The sequence below is a fragment of the Trematomus bernacchii genome, unplaced genomic scaffold, assembly GCF_902827165.1.
Source record: "Trematomus bernacchii unplaced genomic scaffold, fTreBer1.1, whole genome shotgun sequence".
Taxonomy (NCBI): domain Eukaryota; kingdom Metazoa; phylum Chordata; class Actinopteri; order Perciformes; family Nototheniidae; genus Trematomus; species Trematomus bernacchii.
In genome coordinates this window covers 2,742,286-2,763,172 of record NW_022987797.1, presented here as the reverse complement: position 1 = coordinate 2,763,172, position 20,887 = coordinate 2,742,286, and the positions used below count along the sequence as shown (strand labels likewise).

Sequence of the window (20,887 nt, the reverse complement as noted above, 5' to 3'; positions counted from 1 at the left end):
CACACCGAACACACAGAGCTGAGCTGAGCTGAGCAGAGCACATACACACACACATCATGTGCCTTGGTGACTGACTGGACATCTCCTTCATAAAACTAATAAAAGGGGGAGTAATCTATGGGCTCAGAACAGTCTCATAATACACACATGCACACAGAAGGATTCACACTTGTATTTCATGATCCACAAAAGGATTCACACTTGTATTTCCGGATCCACACTTGTGTTTTTCAATGCACACACAAATGTGTTCCGTTTCATATTCATGTAAATAAAATCCAAATACAGAAAAAAGTTTTACTTATGTATTTTTGATCCTCACATATTTGTTTTCCGTTTAAATCCCCTGAACCTGCAAACACAAACCGCTTTCTGTGCATGGATCGCTGTGCATTCGTGTGTGGGTTTTTTGAGACTCCCCTGACGGTCACCCGATTCGTACTTGTAATTGTTTCTATCTATAGCCAATCAGATGTCTCCTTCATTCTAAGCCAATCACATGAGCGCGTCCCCACGAGGGTAGGATTTATTGCGTTCATGACACTTCATATTTTGCGCTGTCCGGAGCAGGGTTTCCGCGGACAGAATTTATTTTACCGGACAAATTTGAAACTTACCGGTCATGTTTCAATAATAATAATAATAAGAAGAAGAATTGTGTAGCAGCGTTTCCGTTAGCAGGTAATTACCGGACTATGGCCGGGTATGGCTAATTAATAACACGGGAGTAAGGATCATCTATTTTTTCCTCTCTCCCTCCCTCTCTCCTGACAGCCCGTCAGTTTCTCATGCAGCTCGCTAAAACTTCACTCTATGTTATGTCCATAACGATCAGATCCAGCTCTCCTGATCGGCCTTTATAGAGAGCACCGATCAAACTATTAAGAGTGAATATCGGCCGATAATGACCGGCGGGGCTCCCCCCGTTGACAGTTCACTGTCTAGCACTGGCTTCGTAGTGCACTGATCGATTAGGCTAAGCTAACCTGTAGCTGCTCCCTCCACACTCACAACAACTTCATACAGACATAAATAAAGCAGCTGTATTCGCCATACAGGAAACACACATTTAAAACGGTTTTGCCTGCCGTTTTTGTGTACACAAGCATTCATTAATGGTTCGGAAAGTGGCACTGTACCTTAATAATATAAAGGCTTGTATTTGCGTGCATTTCCTGCTCGGAAAGTGGCAATCAGAGATGGGGTCGTTACTAAAAAAAAGTAATATATTACATATTACTTTAAAAAAAAGTAATATATTACACTACTTCGTTACTCTCTACATAAAGTAACTCGTTAATTTACTCGTTACTTTACTCGTTACTTTACTCGTTACTTTACTCGCAGGGCCGGCCCGCCCCTCCCTACAGGCAGATCACGCAGACTGCTAAAGTTTCAAATGTTCTCTTTAGTTCAGTTTCCATCATAAGACTGATCCAGATAGCTCTGACTATGGCTGTCCTCTGTCTCCTGCTATCTGTATTTTGCGCAGTATATCTCTGAACGATGCGATGGTAATTCCACTGTGCAAATGGGCAACATTACCTCTACTATGAAGGATGCTACAAGCCTGTCCATCTCTGCTTTGGTTACCGGTCCTCCAAATTCTAATTTGTGCTGCTTCGGAGTCGGCGGCGGCGCACTCACAACATCCTCACTCTGGGTTTGGGGGTCCTTAGCTATTAGCTTCACCTTAGCATGTGTTCTTTGCAGGTGTTTGTTGATGTTTGACGTGGTGTTTGCACCCGTGGATAACAGCTTCTGGCCTGGACACAGTTTGCACCTCACCGTCACATTCCTGTCTATTCTTCGGACAAACTCAAAATAATGGGCATACCTCCACCCCTCGAAAGTTATCGCTGACTCTGCCATGTTTATGCAGCACTGCACGTGGAGATGTGGACGCGCAAATCGCGCAGATTACGTACATATAAACCTGCGGCGGAAACCCCTCTTGTCTGTCAGTAAGTAAGTAAGTAAGTAAGTAAGTAAAGCTTTATTTATATAGCACCCTTCACAACACGAATGTACAAAGTGCTTTACAGTACAGTACACAATTCACAGTACAACTAAAATGTAGAATAAAAGGCATAAAAAGGCATAAAACAACAGCAGGTAATACATAGGATATAACATACGATAAAACACCAATAAAAGACAGCTACTAACTCACCTCCTCCGATGCCCCAAAGGCCTGACGGAAGAGGTGGGTCTTTAACTGCCCCCTAAAAATCTCTACTGAGGCAGAGGCTCTTATGCGGCTTTCACACCGGCGCTTTTCACTTTCTAGCTCCTCGCGAGAGCTTTTCTGGTTCAGCTCCCGTTTCCCTTTTCAGCTCCCGCTCTGTTCACACTGCCCAGAGCTGCCGCTGCTGCGTCATGACGTCACAGTTTACGTCGCTGATTTTCTCCCACAACAACAACGGGCCGGGGACTGCGTCGGGTCGATGATCGTGTTGCTTTTAATCATACGAAGCCAGATTAAATTAAATAACGACTTCTCCAACCTTATACTTTTCTCCAGAGTGCCGTGGTTCATTGTTTATTAATGTGTTTCAGCGGCATTTACCGACCGCTGCAGTGCTGGCTGCTCTTCCACGGGTGTATTCTCCCATTAGCTCCGGGTTAGCTCACACGGCTCTAAAGTATTCACTGTCTGACTGTCACACAAGCAGCTGATACATATCCCCAGTTCCCCTTAAGTGAATGTGTGTCAGTCTGAATTGACGCTGTTTGGCATCACAACGCTGTTATGAAAGTTTCTCTGGTATAACATGGGTGATGTTAGCATAGCAACCGAAGCTAAACTGACTACTTGCTAAGCCGTTTTCTATAGGCACATTTTACCGGCGTATTTTTCATTATGATTCTACTTCTGATAGTCGGACATGACAACCTGTATAGCCCATGTATCTCCACAATGATCAATAACAGCGAACGGATGGTCAAAGTAAGGTTTCCTGCACGCCTCGACGTAAGAGACGTAAGCGACGCCGCGTCATAGCTCCAAAGCTCTTGCCTCTGGACCGACAATTTTTTGGAGCTGGAAGTGAACCGCATTCCGGAGCTATGACGCGCCGCCGCTGCGGTGTGAACAGGAAAAACCGGCGCTTTTCAGGCTCTAGCTCCCAGCAGGAGCTGGAAAAGCGCCGGTGTGAAAGGGGTATTAGTGTCTGGGGGAGTTTGTTCCAGAGCCTTGGGGCCACCACCTCAAAGGCACGGTCCCCCTTGGTTTTTAGCCTGGTTCGGGGCACCCTTAGGAGGCCTTGCTCAGAGGACCTCAGGGCCCGAGTTGTGCTATGAGGGAGGATCAGGTCATTAATGTAGGCTGGGGCTTGGCCATGGACAGCTCTATAAGTGAAGACCAAAACCTTGAATTGGGTTCTGAGATGGACAGGGAGCCAGTGCAGGGCAGAAAGGATCGGAGTGATGTGGCATGTTTTTTTGGACCGAGTGAGTAATCTGGCTGCAGCATTTTGGACCTGTTGTAACCGGTTTATTGATGTTTTGTTGAGGCAGGAGAACAGAGCATTACAGTAATCCAGCCGGGATGAAATAAAGGCATGAATAGCCATCTCCATTTCTGTGTTTGATAGAACCCCCCTGAGCTTGGCAATGTTTCGGAGATGGAAAAAACAGGTACGGGTCAGAAGTTTTATGTGTTTGTCTAGTAGCATAGACTGATCGAAAGTTACACCAAGGTTTTTGATGTTTGCCCTTATGTTACCACTGAAGGAACCCAGGTGGCTTGCTATCTTAGAGGCGATGTTATCAGCCGCTAAAATCAAGACTTCCGTTTTTGAAGCATTGAGCTGTAGGAAGTTGCTTGACATCCAATCCTCAATTGCAGACAGACATGTGATGAGAGTGTTTACAATTTCCATTTTGACGGGTTTGAAAGAGATGTATATCTGGATATCATCTGCATAACAGTGATATGAGACACCCTTGAATTGGCTAATTATGCAGCCCAATGGGAGCATGTACAGGGCAAAAAGAAGGGGGGCTAAAACAGAACCCTGGGGCAGGCCGCAGGATAGGGGAGTGCTGTCTGATGAGAACGGGCCCACCGCCACGGAGAAACTTCTCCCACTGAGGTACGAGGCAAACCACTGGAGGGCAGACCCTGAGATGCCTACCCACTCCCTGAGTCTATCTAGCATGATGGCGTGGTCCACTGTGTCAAACGCTGCACTCAGGTCCAACAACACCAGAACCACGCAATCACCTGCATCCGATGCCATCATGATGTCATTGGAGACCCTGAGGAGAGCTGATTCTGTGGAGTGGTGTTTTCTGAAGCCTGATTGGAATTTGTCATGGATTTTATTATCATTCAGATATGTATTGAGTTGGTTAGCAACAACTTTTTCTAAGACTTTTGACACAAATGGGAGCTTTGAGATGGGCCTGTAATTATTCGGGAGGGAGGGATCTAGATTGGGTTTTTTGAGAATGGGCTGAACAACCGCCTGCTTAAAGAATGATGGGACGGAGCCGGAGACAATGGAGATGTTTATAATGTGGAGCAGGGGTGGAGCGACACACGAAAAAACTTCTTTTAGCATAGACGTTGGTAAGGCATCCAGAGGGCTTGAGGAAGATTTCATAGTGCTCACTACAGCGGTTAGGTCGGCTATAGTGATGCAGGAGAAATTACTCAGCGTGGCCTGCCTAACTGGACAGATAGGGAGGGGGGAGTGGGAGGGGTTGATGCTCGACCTCACGTCAGCCACCTTGTTTATAAAACAGGTGAGAAAACGGTCGCAGTCGTCGTTTGAATAAATAGGAGGTGGAGATGTGGACGCGCAAGTCGCGCAGATTACGTACATATAAACCTGCGGCGGAAACCCCTCTTGTCTGTCAGTGTGATTATGACTGATTTTATAAAAGTAACGAAGTAACGCGTGTCGGGGCAATGTTAGTAACTGTAGTGTGATTACTGAATTATAAAAGTAACGCGTTACACTACTCCGTTACCGACAAAAGTAATATTATTACAGTAACTTTGTAACGCGTTACACCCAACTCTGGTGGCAATGTACTGAGAGTGGAAGTGTCCTGAGATTAGCGCCTGCAGACAGGCTCCATGGACCTGTCAGCTCCGGACAGCGCAAAATGCGTACATGAAGCGCTACGCCATGAACGCAAGAAATCTACCCTCGTGGGGGCGCGCTCATGTGATTGGCTTAGAATTGAGGAGACATCTGATTGGCTATAGATAGAAAAAAACAGCGACTACCGGCCGTCGAGACCGGCTGGCCTCGACGGCTAACGACAGCTATCGACATCCGACTGTTTTGTTTTTGTTTTTGTTTTTTGTGGTGCCGGAGAGGAGGTTCGATCACGTCTGGTCGGCCTCGTGTGGATCCTCTCACGATTTCGCCCACCTGTTTTTGTTCGTGGACGGGACGACCATTTTTGAGCTTTTTCTGGTGCCTGAGAGGAGGTTCGACCATGTCTGGTCGGCCTCGTGTGGACCCTCTCGCTGTTTCACCACCTCAACGGCGGCTTCGGACGTCACGCGGCTGCTTCGGCCCGTGGGTGACGCGCTTCTGGACCCCGTCTCGCCTCTTCCCTCGCCTCGGCGGTTTCGAACGTCACCCGTGCCTTCATCGGCCCGCGGGTGGCGCGCTTCGGGACCCTGCCTGGCCTCTCCTCTGACCGCGGCTCACGGTTGGCCTCGACGGCGCCTCGTCTGGCCTCTCCCCTGTCCACGTCTCCTTCCTCCCGGGGACACGGCTCCTTCCTCCCGAGGACTTCGTGCCCGCCGCCGCTGTGCCTTCGCCTGCGGCCGGGCGGCGCTCCTCCCTGCTGGGGACCACCGGGTTTTTCACGCCCGTCCCCTGGTCTCGACACAGCGACCCTGCTTTCTGCGGCCCCCTGACGACGGCCCGTTCCGGCCCGCCACCCGCCCTCCGGTGGGGATGCCCTCGCCTTCGTTGGGGCCCCTACCCTCTCCTGCGGCCCCCTTCCGACGGCCCGTTCCATGGCCCGCCCTCCTCGGCCCCTGTGGTGCTTCCTCCCGGACGCGAGGATTGTGTCCATGGTTGAATTCTGGGGGGGCTTGTGTAGTGATCACTGATTCATACACTGGGGTTACATAATTCAATCCGGGAACTACAGGTTGGGGGTATTGTTTCCGCCCGGACATATATGTTGACGGTACCTCCGGGGTACCTACTGTGTGTCCTCCTCTTTCACTTTCTCTTACTCTTCTCGGCTCGACCCGACAGCATGTCGATTTCTGCTCCTCAATAAAGCCAGATTTGTACCTCCGATGCACCGCCTCCGACTCCCTTCTCTCGGCACTACAGCACCACCATTTCCCCACATAAACATAACAGTCTGCAATCAAACGGTTGTCTCCTGTGCGCTCCTCTTCCTACTTGGCGCACCGGTAACGTGCTCGTGCGCACAAGAGGCTGAGACCTTATGGCTGAGCCGCCGAATCCCTCGGAACATCATAAAAGCCATTTTCAACGGTTTTCTGGTGAAAGATTAACTATAGCTACTCGATGAAATAATATGACTGGTGGCATAGGTGCGAAAATTAAACACTTATTGAAAAAAATATTATGATAAAATATTTTTATATATTTATAATTCTGCAAATATTACGATAAACTCACAGCTATTTCGCGGCCCGGCAGTAACACCGGGGGTTGGGAACCCCTGCCCTAGACTTCTGCTTTCAGACATAGTTATTTATGAAGTTATTAACAGAACTGATAATAATCCAATGCAGAGTCAATAATGTAATATAATACATTATTTTATATTTATTATATATTTTTATATTTATATTTATATAGTCTTAAAGTTACAACCGGCCCGTTGAGTGCAACCATAATGATAATGTGGCCCGCAATGAAATTGAGTTTGACACCCCTGCTTTAAAGCAATGGTCCCCAACCTAGAAGAGAAGAACCCTTAATGAAGGGAATCTGAGGGGTCACATGTATAATTTTTGTCATATTTTTGTAAAGTACTGCTAAGTGATATTCACTCCTTTATGTTGAAGGTAAAATCACTCAAATAAAACAATCGGAGAAGTGGGACAAACCCCACTTTACCAGTGTGTCCTCTGTATCTACTGTTTAGCCTCTTTGTGTTTTCCTGTAACGCTTCACACCTGTAGGGGCTCTGCTGGCTGTGGTTTGGCGTGCCGGTGTGGGAGGGGTGGGACAGATAGCTGAGCAGAGACACCCCCCCTCTGTTGTGTCGACTTTTAGACACCAGAGAGGGGAGGGAACCTTCTGGATCCTGCAGCTCACGCATCATCGACTGCAGAGGAGAGAGGAGAATATATCGATTTAAAAATCACACTTTAGACTTTAAAGCCACTGGCTGTAACTGACAGGAAAATGTAGTAATTTTAACAGCTAAATGCAATATTTGCAATATATTATGTGGTCATACGAATTAAGTCCTTTGCAGTTGAGGATATGGGAAAAGATAGATTTAATCTAGGTGCATTTTCTATAACTGCATGTGCATTTTAGTGGTGTTAAAGAAAAGCAGGCATGAATCTGTTATAAATCTGTGATTTATTATTTCCTGGATGTCAAAAATGTGAATTAGTCCTGGTTTTATCTTAAATTACAGGGAAAGGCATGTATAGTGTTTATCGCTAATGTGTGTTGGAGTGTGTATAACTCACTATAAAGTATTTCTCTGTGAAGGAGGGGGTGCTCGGTGCCGTCCAGCTGTAGACAGAGCTCTTCCTGCTGGACACCGACTGCCTGCTGACGGATAGCGGCCTCATCTTCTCTGAGCTGTCGAACGGACTGCAGGAGCAAACACACACAAGCACACCCAATATAAATATAAAAGGTACATTATACACACATCCAACACATTTCATCCATATGATGACAATAAATCAGCAACAATCACTGCTTTTTAATATTTAAAGCTTGTCTCATGACCCATTCTCCAAACTTTTTTTCCAAAGTTTGACGTTTTTCCATACCTGAAAATTTTTACCGCCTTTCCCTTTTTTGTTAATCGTGACAGCATGTGTAAAGACTGTACATGTGAAATCTATGATTCCTTTTGGTCACAGTTCCTGTTTCAAACTTTTATGGTTCGCATCAGCTGAGTTATACCAACCCTTGAGCTATCTGAATGTATCATAAATGTTATCTGCAGTAGTCGTAAGTAATTTGTGTAAAGTGTCGATAAATTGATATGTTGGGAGCATTCTAAACACTTATTTGGGAGGTTGTCAGAGCATTGACGCGCTTAATCAACAACTTAAAAACTTAAAAAGCCAGCTTTTAATTAAATAAAGTAGATAACAAAAACACTTTGACACAAAAACAGGGGGACCAGGCAAGGTAAAACAAAACAAACGAAAACAAAGAAAAGCTGAATAAGTACAGACAGAGGGCAAGAGGGCAAAGGGCCGGAACATACAGTGGCCAACAGCCCAAAACACTTCCATTAGGAGAAACACGCTGCACTTAGAAAAACGATGCAAATATAAAAACACAAGTGCCAAAACACATGCAAATGAAGAAACATCTTCACCAACTTGACGAAACATGCGCAGCGTTTACTAAAAGCGCTGCATAAACAGAACGCTCAAATAAAAAAGAAGCTCAAAACACAACGGAAACAGGGACGCCAAAAAGTGATCTGAGGTGGGAAGCAACATTTACTTAAGTACTGTACTTAAGTACACATTTGAGATACTTTCCATTTAATGCTACTTTGTACTTTTACTCCACTACATTTTTTTAATACCTTTAGTTACTTTACTTTACTTTAGATTTGAATTAATGATGTGAAATATAATCAAGTCTTAAATCAGACTTTAGTTACACCTGGAGTAAATTCACAAGCTACCCTGCAGTATACAAAGTCATTAAAACGACATGTAGCTGCACCTTCACCAGCTTTCATAACACTTTAATGATCAATAACATATCATATATATTATTCTGAAATGGACCAATCTGCTCAATGACTACTTTTACTTGTACTTTAAGTTTATTTTGATGCTGATACTTTTCTACTTTTAGTTGAGTAACATTTAGATTGCAGGACTTTTACTTGTAACAGTGTATTCCTACACTCTGGTACTTTAGTACCAGATCTGAGTACTTCTCCCACCTCTGAAAGTGATGCACACATCTCGGACCGGAGTGCTTGTTAACGTTAAGGGATTATAAAGTTGGCCAACTGACACTCCCACTGAAAACGTACCTTACATTTTAACAATGTGATAGAATATCTGCGAATATCATCGCTAGCTAGCTAACCTAGTGATTTGAAGTATACTGACAAAACACTTGCAAATTATTATGAAACGGACTAACTTTGCGAACAGTGACAGTTGGCCAATTTAATAATCCCCAAGATTGTTTGCGCCAGTCTGCCACCGTAGAAGCACGGGGAATCAGGCAGGTATGAAATAACAGCACACATCAGGGAAACATTGATGACAAACCGACAGAGAACGCTAGGGAAGACAGGCATATATATACACAGTACTAATCACCAAGACAATACACAGCTGTGGAGGGGAAGCAAAAATGTAAGGGGCGGCAGGGTGAAAAGAATCAGACAAGCAAACAGGCGGGAAAACCCATCGACAGGAAGTAAAACAAGACAGGACAGGAGATAATACATAGAAAACATCCTGCTTTATTTTTCTGTGGTTTTAAGAGTTCAAATTAAACACTGATTGAAATCACTTAACTGTGACTCATTTAGAGGTTCAACAGAATTGTGTGTGATGTGTGTGTGTACGGCCACCCCAGTCTTTTGTTTCTGTAAGTGTGTGTGAGTGAGTTCTGCAGCTTTCTGTGTGCTTGTGTGGTTTTCAGTGTCTCCCGGGAGGATCCATGAAACGTCCACCACCTGGCCTCTCTAAGCCCTGAAATGTGATCTGTCATGGTGCAAGGGCACAGCAGAGTGTGTGTGAGTGTGTGTGTGTGTGTGTGTGTGTGTGTGTGTGATGTACAGTCTGTATTCGATGAGCTGCACGGCGACAGATGGCTCAGGTTAGAGGTGCAGAGAAAGAAGAGAATAACAACGTCAGATTCTGCAAAACCGCTATGTCATTCTATAATAATCCAACACATGATTTGTTGTTGTTTACATGTTGTAGGTTGTTTTTTGATCATCTTTTAGTGCTTTGAATATGTGGTAAAGTAACATTGAGGAATCTGTTTGACATCTCAGAAAAGGAGTGGGAGAAACCAAAAGAGAAAAAGAAAAACTGAATGTGTCACTTCTCCAGTCTCTGATATCACTCGGTGAGAGGAGGGTATCTGAGGGTTTGTGCAGCAGCTGCTCATGTCAGTCATGTGATCACCACCTCATGATTTTCCACGCAGAACGAAGGGCGACTTTTTTGAGGTTGAAACAAAAGTACAAAGGCGTTCTCATATTTTACACTACAGATATCTTTCCAAAGCAGCCACACCCTTTCCCCATCAGATCATCCAATGATTCTACTTTCCATCACGTACTCCACTTTACCTTCCCATCAACCCCTTGTCTCCAGTAGAGGAAATGCATCTGCATTTTGAAGTCATGCAATCACCTCATTCATATTTTTGTTTACTTTTGTTTTTATTTTATTTATTTATTTTGGATTATAGGGTATACATACAGAAATTAAATGCAGTTAAAACTAAGCTGCATAAAAAAACTAAATATCAATCCTCATATAAACATTTTTTTGAAATAAAAAGAACATAATAGATATATAATTAATCCTCATAATTACATGTATTGTTATATCTAACCGGAGGGAAATGTTTGTGTTGTTTACCTCACACATTTTGCCCGTCATTTGTTAAAGATATGAATTAGATTTTTGTTGTCATGGCTTTTTTAAATTAATTTCTAAGATCCTTTCATTTTGTGTTTATTAAATGATCATCTTTTACCCAATTCCTAATTTTTGTGATTATTGCTACTCTTCACTTTACCCTTCTTATGAGGAATAAGTACTAAGTCTTTATTTTGTATTTCTTCTGGTATTTTTCCAAGTAGAAGCTTAAGTGTTTTTTTTTTTAATAAACACCAAAATTAGGTGACATTTCCCCTATAGAAATTTTGCAGAAGTCACTTTAAGCTTTACAAGACCAAAATATATGACTGTGGTTGGCCTTCTGCTCAATGTATTCTCCCGATGCCAAGGACCCCCATATAGCATTATCCTCTGGCGGGGACCCCCCTGTTGCAATTTTTTTTTTAAATGATGAGTACATTAAGATGGACAATATGATAAATTAATCATACAGCTTAATACATTTTCTTAATATATATTTGTATTAATAATTAATAATCAGTTATTTTTCAATTTTTTTTTTGTATTTATCTTTTGTTTGTCATTCGTTACATTCATTGTGTCTTCTGTTATAAACATTCTTAACACAATATTAAACAGTAACATCAACAGTAAACATATTTTTAAAGCATTTTTAAAGTGATTTCTGTCTTATAATATTATATAATTTTGAACAGTAATATGAACAATTAACATATATTTTTAGCATTTTTGAAAGCTACTTATGCCTTAATAATATTATATATAATATTCAACAGTAATAATGAAGGGCGGTCGTGTGATTTACAAACAAAAAAATAAAATATTAATAAATAAAAAATTTTAAAAGATTGGCATCAAAGGACACATCGATTGATAGATATGCAGTTATTAATAACATCTAAAAAAAAAAAAAATGTAACTTTAAAAAAATTCCCCTTTCCCTCAAACTTTGCGTGACCCCCTGGCGGCCCCCCGGGGGGTCGGGGCCCCCACTTTGAAAAACACTGTATTAAAGTACCAAATAAAAGAAAGTGTATATTTGTATAGGTTATTTACGGAGCCCTGGAGTACGGAGCCCTGGAGGGTTCATAGAGAGAAAAATAAATAAAACGAGGCCACGTTTTATTAATTCGTGCGCACGAGATGTAATTCGTGGCCTCAATTTAAATAAAACGAGGCCGGGCTTGCCACGGAGCCCGGCCGGGCACAGCCCGAAAAGGCAACGTGAGCAACACCTCTGCTTCTCCGTCCCGCGGGCCCACCACCTACGGGAAACAGCGATGGGGTCGGGTGCGCTGCCAGAAGGGTGGCAGTGAATGCAGACGGTCTCGACGGACCAGACCTGGGCGACAGAAGCTGGCTTTTGGGACGTGGAACGTCACCTCTCTGGGGGGGAAGGAGCCGGAGCTTGTGCAGGAGGTGGAGCGTTACCGGTGTGTGTGTTCGGTGTATGCGTGTGTCCGACACCGGCATTTGTTTTCAAATTACCATGAACAGTAATTTACACACATCTGGCTAACTCCATATGTGTATTGCCAAGTGAAAGAAGTTTAATCTTAATCTCTAGGCTAGTGCTAAGTGCTGTCGGAGTGCACCGGAACGAACGCTATCATAATATCTTCTGAAAACAAATGCCCACACACACACACACACACACACACACACACACACACACACACACACACACACACACACACACACACACACACACACACACACACACACACACACACACACACACACACACACACACACACACACACACCACTTCAGGGGACATTACATTGACTAACATGCATTTCCTGGAGACTTATCCTAACCTTAACCATAACCAACGCATGCCTAACCCTAACCCTTACCCTAACCCTAAACCTAACCAAGTCTTCACCCTAAAATTAATGATTCCCCTCATGGGGACCTCCATTTTGTCCCCATAAGGGAGGCGAGTCCCCACACGTGACTGTGTAAACAGATTTAGGTCCCCAAAAGTATAGTAATGCTAGGCCACACACACACACACACACACACACACACACACACACACACACACACACACACACACACACACACACACACACGCTTCTTGGCGACCGGACATCTTCTTCATATAACTAATAATATGGCGTAATAATCGAGCAGTTCGATGTGTCTAACCATAATAAAGTATCTCGTGCGCACGAGAAAGTATCTCGTGCGCACAAATTAATAAAGCGTGGCCTCGTTTTATTTAAATTGAGGCCACAAATTACATCTCGTGCGCACAAATTAATAAAACGTGGCCTCGTTTTATTTAAATTGAGGCCACGAATGACATCTCGTGCTCACGAATTAATAAAACGTGGCCTCGTTTTATTTATTATTTATTTTTCTCTCTATGAACCCTCCAGGGCTGCATAGTTATTCATCTGTGCATGTGTTCGTACTTCCAGGTGACTTCCAGCTGCAGTTTGATGGTTCCCAGCTCCGTGATGTCGACCAGCATCAGCTGCGGCCTGGCCACAAAGAAGTCGGCGCTCACACACGTCACCATGCCGACCATCAGCCAACCCAAACCCTTCGCCTCCGTCACCTGAGAGAACAGACATGATGGGTGAGATACCCACACATGAGCCAGGTGTATTGTACAACATACAGAATACAATACACACGGTGTGAAAGGAAATGTGTTTTTAATACAGCAAAAAGTATTGCAAAAACTTGGTGACGTTTTAAGTAACATGATTCATAATCACAGAATCAGAGGGGGAAGATGATTTTGATAAAAGTAGACATTTCATGGAAACATCTGCTATTACAGGGTTAAGTCCTGCATACTACATTTTTTTCAAAGAAGAACGTTGTTATCTGTAAAATGACTTTTAAAAATGTATGCTGATCCTACAGAATATCACCTCCAAGAGGGTTTTGTAATATGTATAATACTACTCCATGATAATAACACATAAGGAAACATCATTTTATTATTGCAGGACTGTTACAACTAGTAAAATCTTACTCTATTTAGAGGTTTTACTTAAGTAAAAGTAACATTATTTCAATTAAGAAATATTCTTTCACTGGTAAAATTGAAAAACAGTTTGTCAACAAAGAGCATGCTTAAAGTACCAAAACAGAATAATAAACATTATATATTTGGATATAAGTTATTGATGTTTGAATAAGTGAATCACTATTATAATATATACTTTTGATGTGTTATTTATATATCTATTGCCTTAAATAAATTAGATGATTTCTTCCTGGGATCAAATTAAATATTATTGATATGATAATTTAATAAATGTTCCGATTAGAATTTGTATTACTAATATAAATATGAAAATAAACTAGTAATTTAAGTTAATAAATAAACGTAGTGGAGAATAAAGTACAGTATTCCCCTCTAGGATGTAATGCAGTAGAAGTATAAAGTAGCATAAAATGAATATACTAAAATAAAGTACCCCAAAACGTCTTCTTCACAGTGAATGTACTGTACATTTGTTTAAGTACAGTACTACATTTGTGTGTGTGTGTGTGTGTGTGTGTGTGTGTGTGTGTGTGTGTGTGTGTGTGTGTGTGTGTGTGTGTGTGACCTTGATCTCGAAGTTATGTTGTATGTGAGGGAGGAAGACCATCTCCTCTTCGTCCCAGGCCTGAGTGTCATCGGACTCGATCCTCCCTCTGATCTTCCATCGCTGGCGGCCCAACCGCACCACCACCTGGTCATGTGACATCCAACAGTCAGTAACTGATTTTAAATCTTCAGTCAGTTACGGGTTGTGTGTTTAAAGAGAGTTACTTCCACCCGTGTGTTGTGTTTTTCAGCAGAGGAAGTTATTACAATACCTTAGGTACAAGCTATTGAGATTTGTTATTATAATATATTTTGTATTATTATAAGCTAAACATTTATAAGGTAGAGGTGTAAGGAATAACTCATGTAGAGCTCACATTTTTCATTAAAAAATGTAACTGCAAACTCTGATATTTTGTTAGCACTTTAAATCACTCAGCTAAGTCACATGGTTATAGTGTGGACGTAATACCAACAGGTATACTGTATCTGAGTAATATTAGGCTGATATGTATGTAGCAGAGTAATAAAGGTCCAGGAATAATGAGAAACACATCCATAGATCACATTTAGGCTAAATTATGTATATATTTTTATATATTATTTAATGAATATAATAGTATAGTAATATCTTGTAAAAAAAATACTTAGATGCAAAAAAAATGAAATATGGTATTATCAATGGAGTAATAACCTGATGATGATGAGGTAATGTATGTTGTTGTTTAATGTAATATACATTTTAGATTTTAGACCTGTATGGTAACAAATACAATCTTTCTAGAAAGGCATTAAACTCAAATATATATAAACAAATATACAAAAAATAATAGTCCATTTCCCTCCAGCTAAAGTAGTAAAATATGGGTTTTTGAAGTGACCCTCACCCAAGTGGTGGGATATAAATTAGTTGCTACAATTAATCAAGTACTATACTTGTACTACTTCATTCTTTTAAACTTTATGATATGGACATATTTTGAAGTTGAAGTAATTGAATTTGTTGAAATGCAAAGCCTCTAATCCCCCATATTATCATCTCCAAATGACTTCATAGCACTTTGACTTCCTCCTTAAGCTACAGTACAGTACTAGCTCTGGTTCTAGCCCTATGTTTGATTAACTCAACTTGAATAAACATTTAGACTTCACTTTCCATGAAGCATCTACTCAATATGTTCCACATTATTATTCTAACCACAAACACTAATATATCTGATATTGGTGTTTGAAAATAGAAGCTCACCTCGTATTGGTCTCCAGGGCAGAGTCGAGCAAACCCGATCAGGCCTGCAAAGGAAAACACGTGTTACATATTTGGAAGATAATGTGTGGACTTGTGTGTGTCTGTGTGTGTTTGTGTGTACCTTTCATTTTGATGTGAAGCTCTCCAAGGAGGATTTCCAACTCTCCCTCCATAACTGACATGTCCTGCAGAGAGAGGAACATTAAGTAAGAGGGAAAACTCTAAATTATTCTTTAGCAGGGCACCTTGAATAGTCTTACACTTCTGATACTTTTCATCCATCCTGTCCAAAGTGAGGTTAATGTACAGAGCACTGGATACAACACTGGATATTCAGAAACACTTTTTTTTGGCCTCTTTTACTGAAAGATAGTCAAACCCCTTACTGGCTTTCCTCATAACCTGAATTGAATGTAGAACATGTGAAAGTCGTTTTAATGAACCTTAGTGTTGGTGTATTTGCCACCTAGGTTTTACTGTGGCCTGACTCCATATGTTCTGCCTACAAACCCACAAACTGAAATAAGGCAGGTCAGTTACTTGGGTGCTGCCCTTTATCAGAAAACATGAGCTTTAACAAGCCCTTTAGATTTTGCTTTCATGTGACATGCAGAATATAATGTCCTCAATCTCATTATTGGCACTCATGGCTTGAGAATAGTCTTGCAATTGTTTCTAGCTAAGAAACAGTCGCTTAAACAGAGTGTTTCAGACACAGGGTAAATACACGTATATGGAGAGAAAACACCATGAGAGAAATAATGTGTTTATCCAACATTAAAGCATGTACACAAGTTCTAGTAGAAACCAAAATGACAGGTTTGAAGCAAAAAATTAGCATAATATGCCTCTTATGAAACATTTACATGAACATTGTCCTATGTTAATAACACTGAATAACTTATATGAGTCAATGAAATCGTTTTTCAGTAATAAATGTGTGAAAAAGAACAGAGATCAGCAGATGAGGCATTGTGTGTGGTCTGATGTTTGAAGAGGTCACGGCTGTTACTCACACACAGCAGGTCAAACTCATGCCTAAAGTCAAAACTCAAAACAAAGTGGTCAATTTATGACTCTTGAAGAGGTTGTGACACCTAAATATTGCAGGACCATTAATATTCTGTCTAAATACAGAGCTAAATTCAAACACATGTGGTAAATACATAAAACTCAGGGTTATTAAGAGGAGCTTCTGTCAGGAGTAGCATGTAAACACTGATTTTAAAAGAAGATAACGTAACAAGAGGGACACATTTAAAAATAAATGTATTGTATTTCCAATAAACGGTTCCTTTTATGGGCCGACAAGAGACAATACCATACTGGGAAGGGTTTATATTTTACACTTCACCACAAGTTAGTCAGGTGGAGGTGGAAGTACTCAGATATAATAATTCAGATAAAATAGCAAGTGTAGAAATACTGTAACTTACATGTGAAAGAAGAAATGTATGAGCATCAAAACACTGTAAAAGTACTAAATGCACAAGTACTCATCTTGAAAAATGTTCCAATAATGTATGATAATAGTACATAAATACTTTCTTATTTTAATGTATTTCTTCTCTCCCTTATGTCTTTCTGTTTTGCCATATCCTTCTTTTGCTTTTATTTGTTATTCACTTTTTTTTAAATAACTTATCTGTGTCCTCCTAATGATGATTATTTTTTAATCCAATTGCTGTTACCTTGGAGAATAAAGTGGTTCCTTCATGAACCTTAAAACCTTAAAATGTTCCAAAAAGTCATTCCAAAAAAGATTTGGGGGGATTTTTTTTCTATGACCAAAATCTGTAATGGTGCATGTGTGTGTGTGTGTGTGTGTGTGTGTGTGTGTGTGTGTGTGTGTGTGTGTGTGTGTGTGTGTGTGTGTGTGTGTGTGTGTGTGTGTGTGTGTGTGTGTGTGTGTGTGTGTGTGTGTGTGTGTGTGTGTGTGTGTGTGTGTGTGTGTGTGTGTGTGTGTGTGTGTGTGTGTGTGGTGTGTGTGTGTGTGTGTGTGTGTGTGTGTGTGTGTGTGTGTGTGTGTGTGTGTGTGTGTGGCTAAAACGTAGCAGCCTCGATCTCTATTCAGCTGTTCTAATGAAGGTAAACACAGTGAAGGCGCTGCGTAAAAGACACAGCTCTCTGCAGATAGCAGATACTGTGAGAGTCACGGACATGAATTCCTAGATCAAGGCAGACTCTCCTGTTTTGCGAATCCGGTGCTTAAACAAATAGCTCTACACCTCTGGCCGAAATGTCCCTAAAATGAAGTCCGAGTTTGAAATATATCTCAAATAATGTATGCACTGCCATTTCCCCACATAAACATAACAGTCTGCAATGAAACGGTTGTCTCCTGTGCGCTCCTCTTCCTACTTGGCGCACCGGTACTACGCACGAGAAAGTATCTCGTGCGCGCGAAAAAGTATCTCGTGCGCGCGAAAAAGTATCTCGTGCGCGCGAAAAAGTATCTCGTGCGCGCGAAAAAGTATCTCGTGCCAACGAGAAAGTATATCGTGCGCACAAATTAATAAAGTGTGGCCTCCATCCATCCATCTTCTCCCGCTTATCCGTGGTCGGGTCGCGGAGGTAGCAGTTCCAGCAGAGAGCCCCAAACGTTCCTTTCCCTGGCCACATCAATCAGCTCTGACTGGGGGATCCCAAGGCGCTCCCAGGCCAGCGAAGAGATATAATCCCTCCACCTGGTCCTAGGTCTACCCCTCGGTCTCTTCCCAGCTGGACGTGCCTGGAACACCTCCCTAGGGAAGCGCCCAGGTGGCATCCTTACTAGGTGCCCGAACCACCTCAACTGACTCCTTTCGACGCGAAGGAGGAGCGGTTCAACTCCGAGTCCCTCCCGGATGACTGAACTTCTCTGTGTGTGTGTGTGGTCTTTGTGTGACAGACAGAGGTGCTGACCTCGCTCTGAAAGGCTCAGCCTTCATCTTGTTTGGTTTCTCTTCTTGGGTTATAATCACAAGGTACCCGGCAGTTTATAAAATAATTTAAAATAACCATCTTTACCATGTGATGAGCATACCACAAGAGGACATATGCTAATGTTAAGGTTCATGTTTGTATTTTTTGCCTCTACTGAAACATGTCTCCATGCTTTAATGTTCAAAAAGCTCTTTATTTTTCTCCTACTGCCTGTGCTGCAGCACCTCTTTTCACCCTCTGTCTGAAACGGTGGGTTACATATTGTAACCCTGGTTATATAAGCACAGGCGGAGCCCTCTACTGGACTCAATGGGTACTACCCTTAACCATGCTATGCGAGTATTCACATACTGAGTTGCATAAACGTAGCCGGCCAATCAGGGCGAGCCTACCTGAATGCACGCGCAGGCACACAGTATATAAGGCGGCCACGCCTCCTGATCCTGCTATCCTACACCCTCTTCAGCGAGCGGCATAGGAAAGACAGGGCCCCTAGGTAGAGGGCTCCGCCTGTGCTTATATAACCAGGGTTACAATATGTAACCCACCGTTATATTTCACACAGGCTCCGCCCTCTACTGGACTCTATGGGTACAGTGGGTGGAGCCCTGATGGATAAACGCCCTGTCGTTCAACAACATCGACCCATCACACTGCCCCTGACCGGCTTTTGGTCCCCACACTCACACACGCTTACCTCGTGTAGAGTGTGCATGGAAAATAGTGAGGAAGGCGAGGAGCGTCCTCCAATCCTGTATGGGGTTTACAGCATACTACGTTTCCCGGGTCCCTAAGGCGCATGGGAAAACATAAGCGCACTATGTCCCAGGGGGTGGTCAGATGCCTACAGACCCACAGCCCCACCCTCTCACCAGTCGTGTGTTGCCCCAGCAAGCACCGAGGATGAGAAAGAGTCAGACGTGTCCAAGAGATAAGACCTTATGAAGGGGCCTGGCGTAGACCAGACGCTGTGAGCGTGCCCGCCTGCTGCTTCCTTTACTGGAGTTACAGCCAGGCAACGAGTGTGGGACAGTGTTCTGCCCTCTGAGGATGAGCAAAAAGCAGCATACACCAAGCTGCGACTACTTCTCACCCACGTGACCAAGGAAATCGATCCAAAGAGCCCCTCCGTAGACCCGGGGGCTCCCAGGAGATCATCAAGGTCTTTTTTTGGAAAGTGCCATGCGGCGTGATCCCCCAGGGACATCACACTGCAAGCAGCGGCGGCCACACCGTGGACCAAGCTATTAATTTGGCCGATGCTGCGGCCAAATAATCGCTCTGATCCGGTGAGGTGGGTGCGAGACGCCCAACACACCCGTGTTTATTTGCAGCCGCCCTGTCACGCGGCAGTGGTGCAGACGTTCTCTGCCCAGCCTGCTGCCTGCTGGGAGCAGATGGGCTGCCACGCTCGGCCTACCATGGACGCCGGACCCGGAAGTGCCCAACAACGAGAAGTCCCCGTCATCCTCCTCCCCGGCAAACGGAGCCATCCGCCCCGCTGGAATGGCGAACGTGAATGGCACCGCCTCGGCCATATTCTGGTCCCCCAAACACTCGAAGCAGAGGTGGTGGGGATCGGCGCCCGCTATTAAGCCAGGGCACGAAGGACCGGACCGGGTCTCTAGAAGTGGCGACTCCATGAAGGTATGATAACTTCTTTCTTCTTCTTTCAAACGTTTTTACTTTCTCTGCATCAGGATAACAGGATCAGGAGGTGTGACCGCCTTATATACTGTGTGCCTGCGCGTGCATTCTGGTAGGCTCGCCCTGATTGGCCGGCTATGTTTATGCAACTCAGTATGTGAATGCTCGCATAGCATGGTTAAGGGTAGTACCCATAGAGTCCAGTAGAGGGCGGAGCCTGTGTGAAATATAACCAGAGCCCAGTCTGCTCTGATTGGTTAGCTGGCCGCTCTGTTGTGATTGGTCAATCACTTAGAGATGTCCCGCCCCTTAGCCTATCTAGTAAAATGTGTTGCAGCGTTAGCCAATGGAAGAACTATTGTTGCATAGTGATGTCACTATGTTAGAGAAGTAAACAAAGGAGTCCATTGGAGGAGTTTCAGGCCTTTGCAGACCAAACATTTTTACTTGTGAATCTTCATTGTGGTATTGCTCATTTGTACTATACTACATTTGAGTATTTCTCCCACCATTGGTGAGAGCAAACAAAATAAAAACCATTTGAGCAGTAAGAAAAACAGAAGGCAGAAATGTGAAAAGGGACATTATGATGTATGAAAAGAAGCAAAATAAGACAATAAACAGATGTAGCTCTGTGAACATGTGTTTGAAAGTGTGAGAATACATGTTCTGCAGACAGGCAGGGTATGAATGAGTCCTCAGTTGTCTGTTAATGACCCTT

General features: G+C 43.1%; 1 protein-coding gene across 1 annotated transcript in view; it reads right to left on the bottom strand.

The window, feature by feature from the left end:
- ripor3 (RIPOR family member 3) overlaps positions 1-20,887 on the bottom strand; it is a 90,801-nt gene that overhangs the window by 19,758 nt on the left and 50,156 nt on the right. The window contains exons 9-14 of the mRNA XM_034149933.1: positions 15,716-15,779; positions 15,595-15,638; positions 14,368-14,493; positions 13,216-13,361; positions 7,664-7,790; positions 7,136-7,287 (exon numbers count right to left, since the gene is read on the bottom strand). Coding sequence (XP_034005824.1) covers positions 7,136-7,287; positions 7,664-7,790; positions 13,216-13,361; positions 14,368-14,493; positions 15,595-15,638; positions 15,716-15,779 — 659 coding nt within the window. The remainder of the gene's footprint in view (positions 1-7,135; positions 7,288-7,663; positions 7,791-13,215; positions 13,362-14,367; positions 14,494-15,594; positions 15,639-15,715; positions 15,780-20,887) is intronic.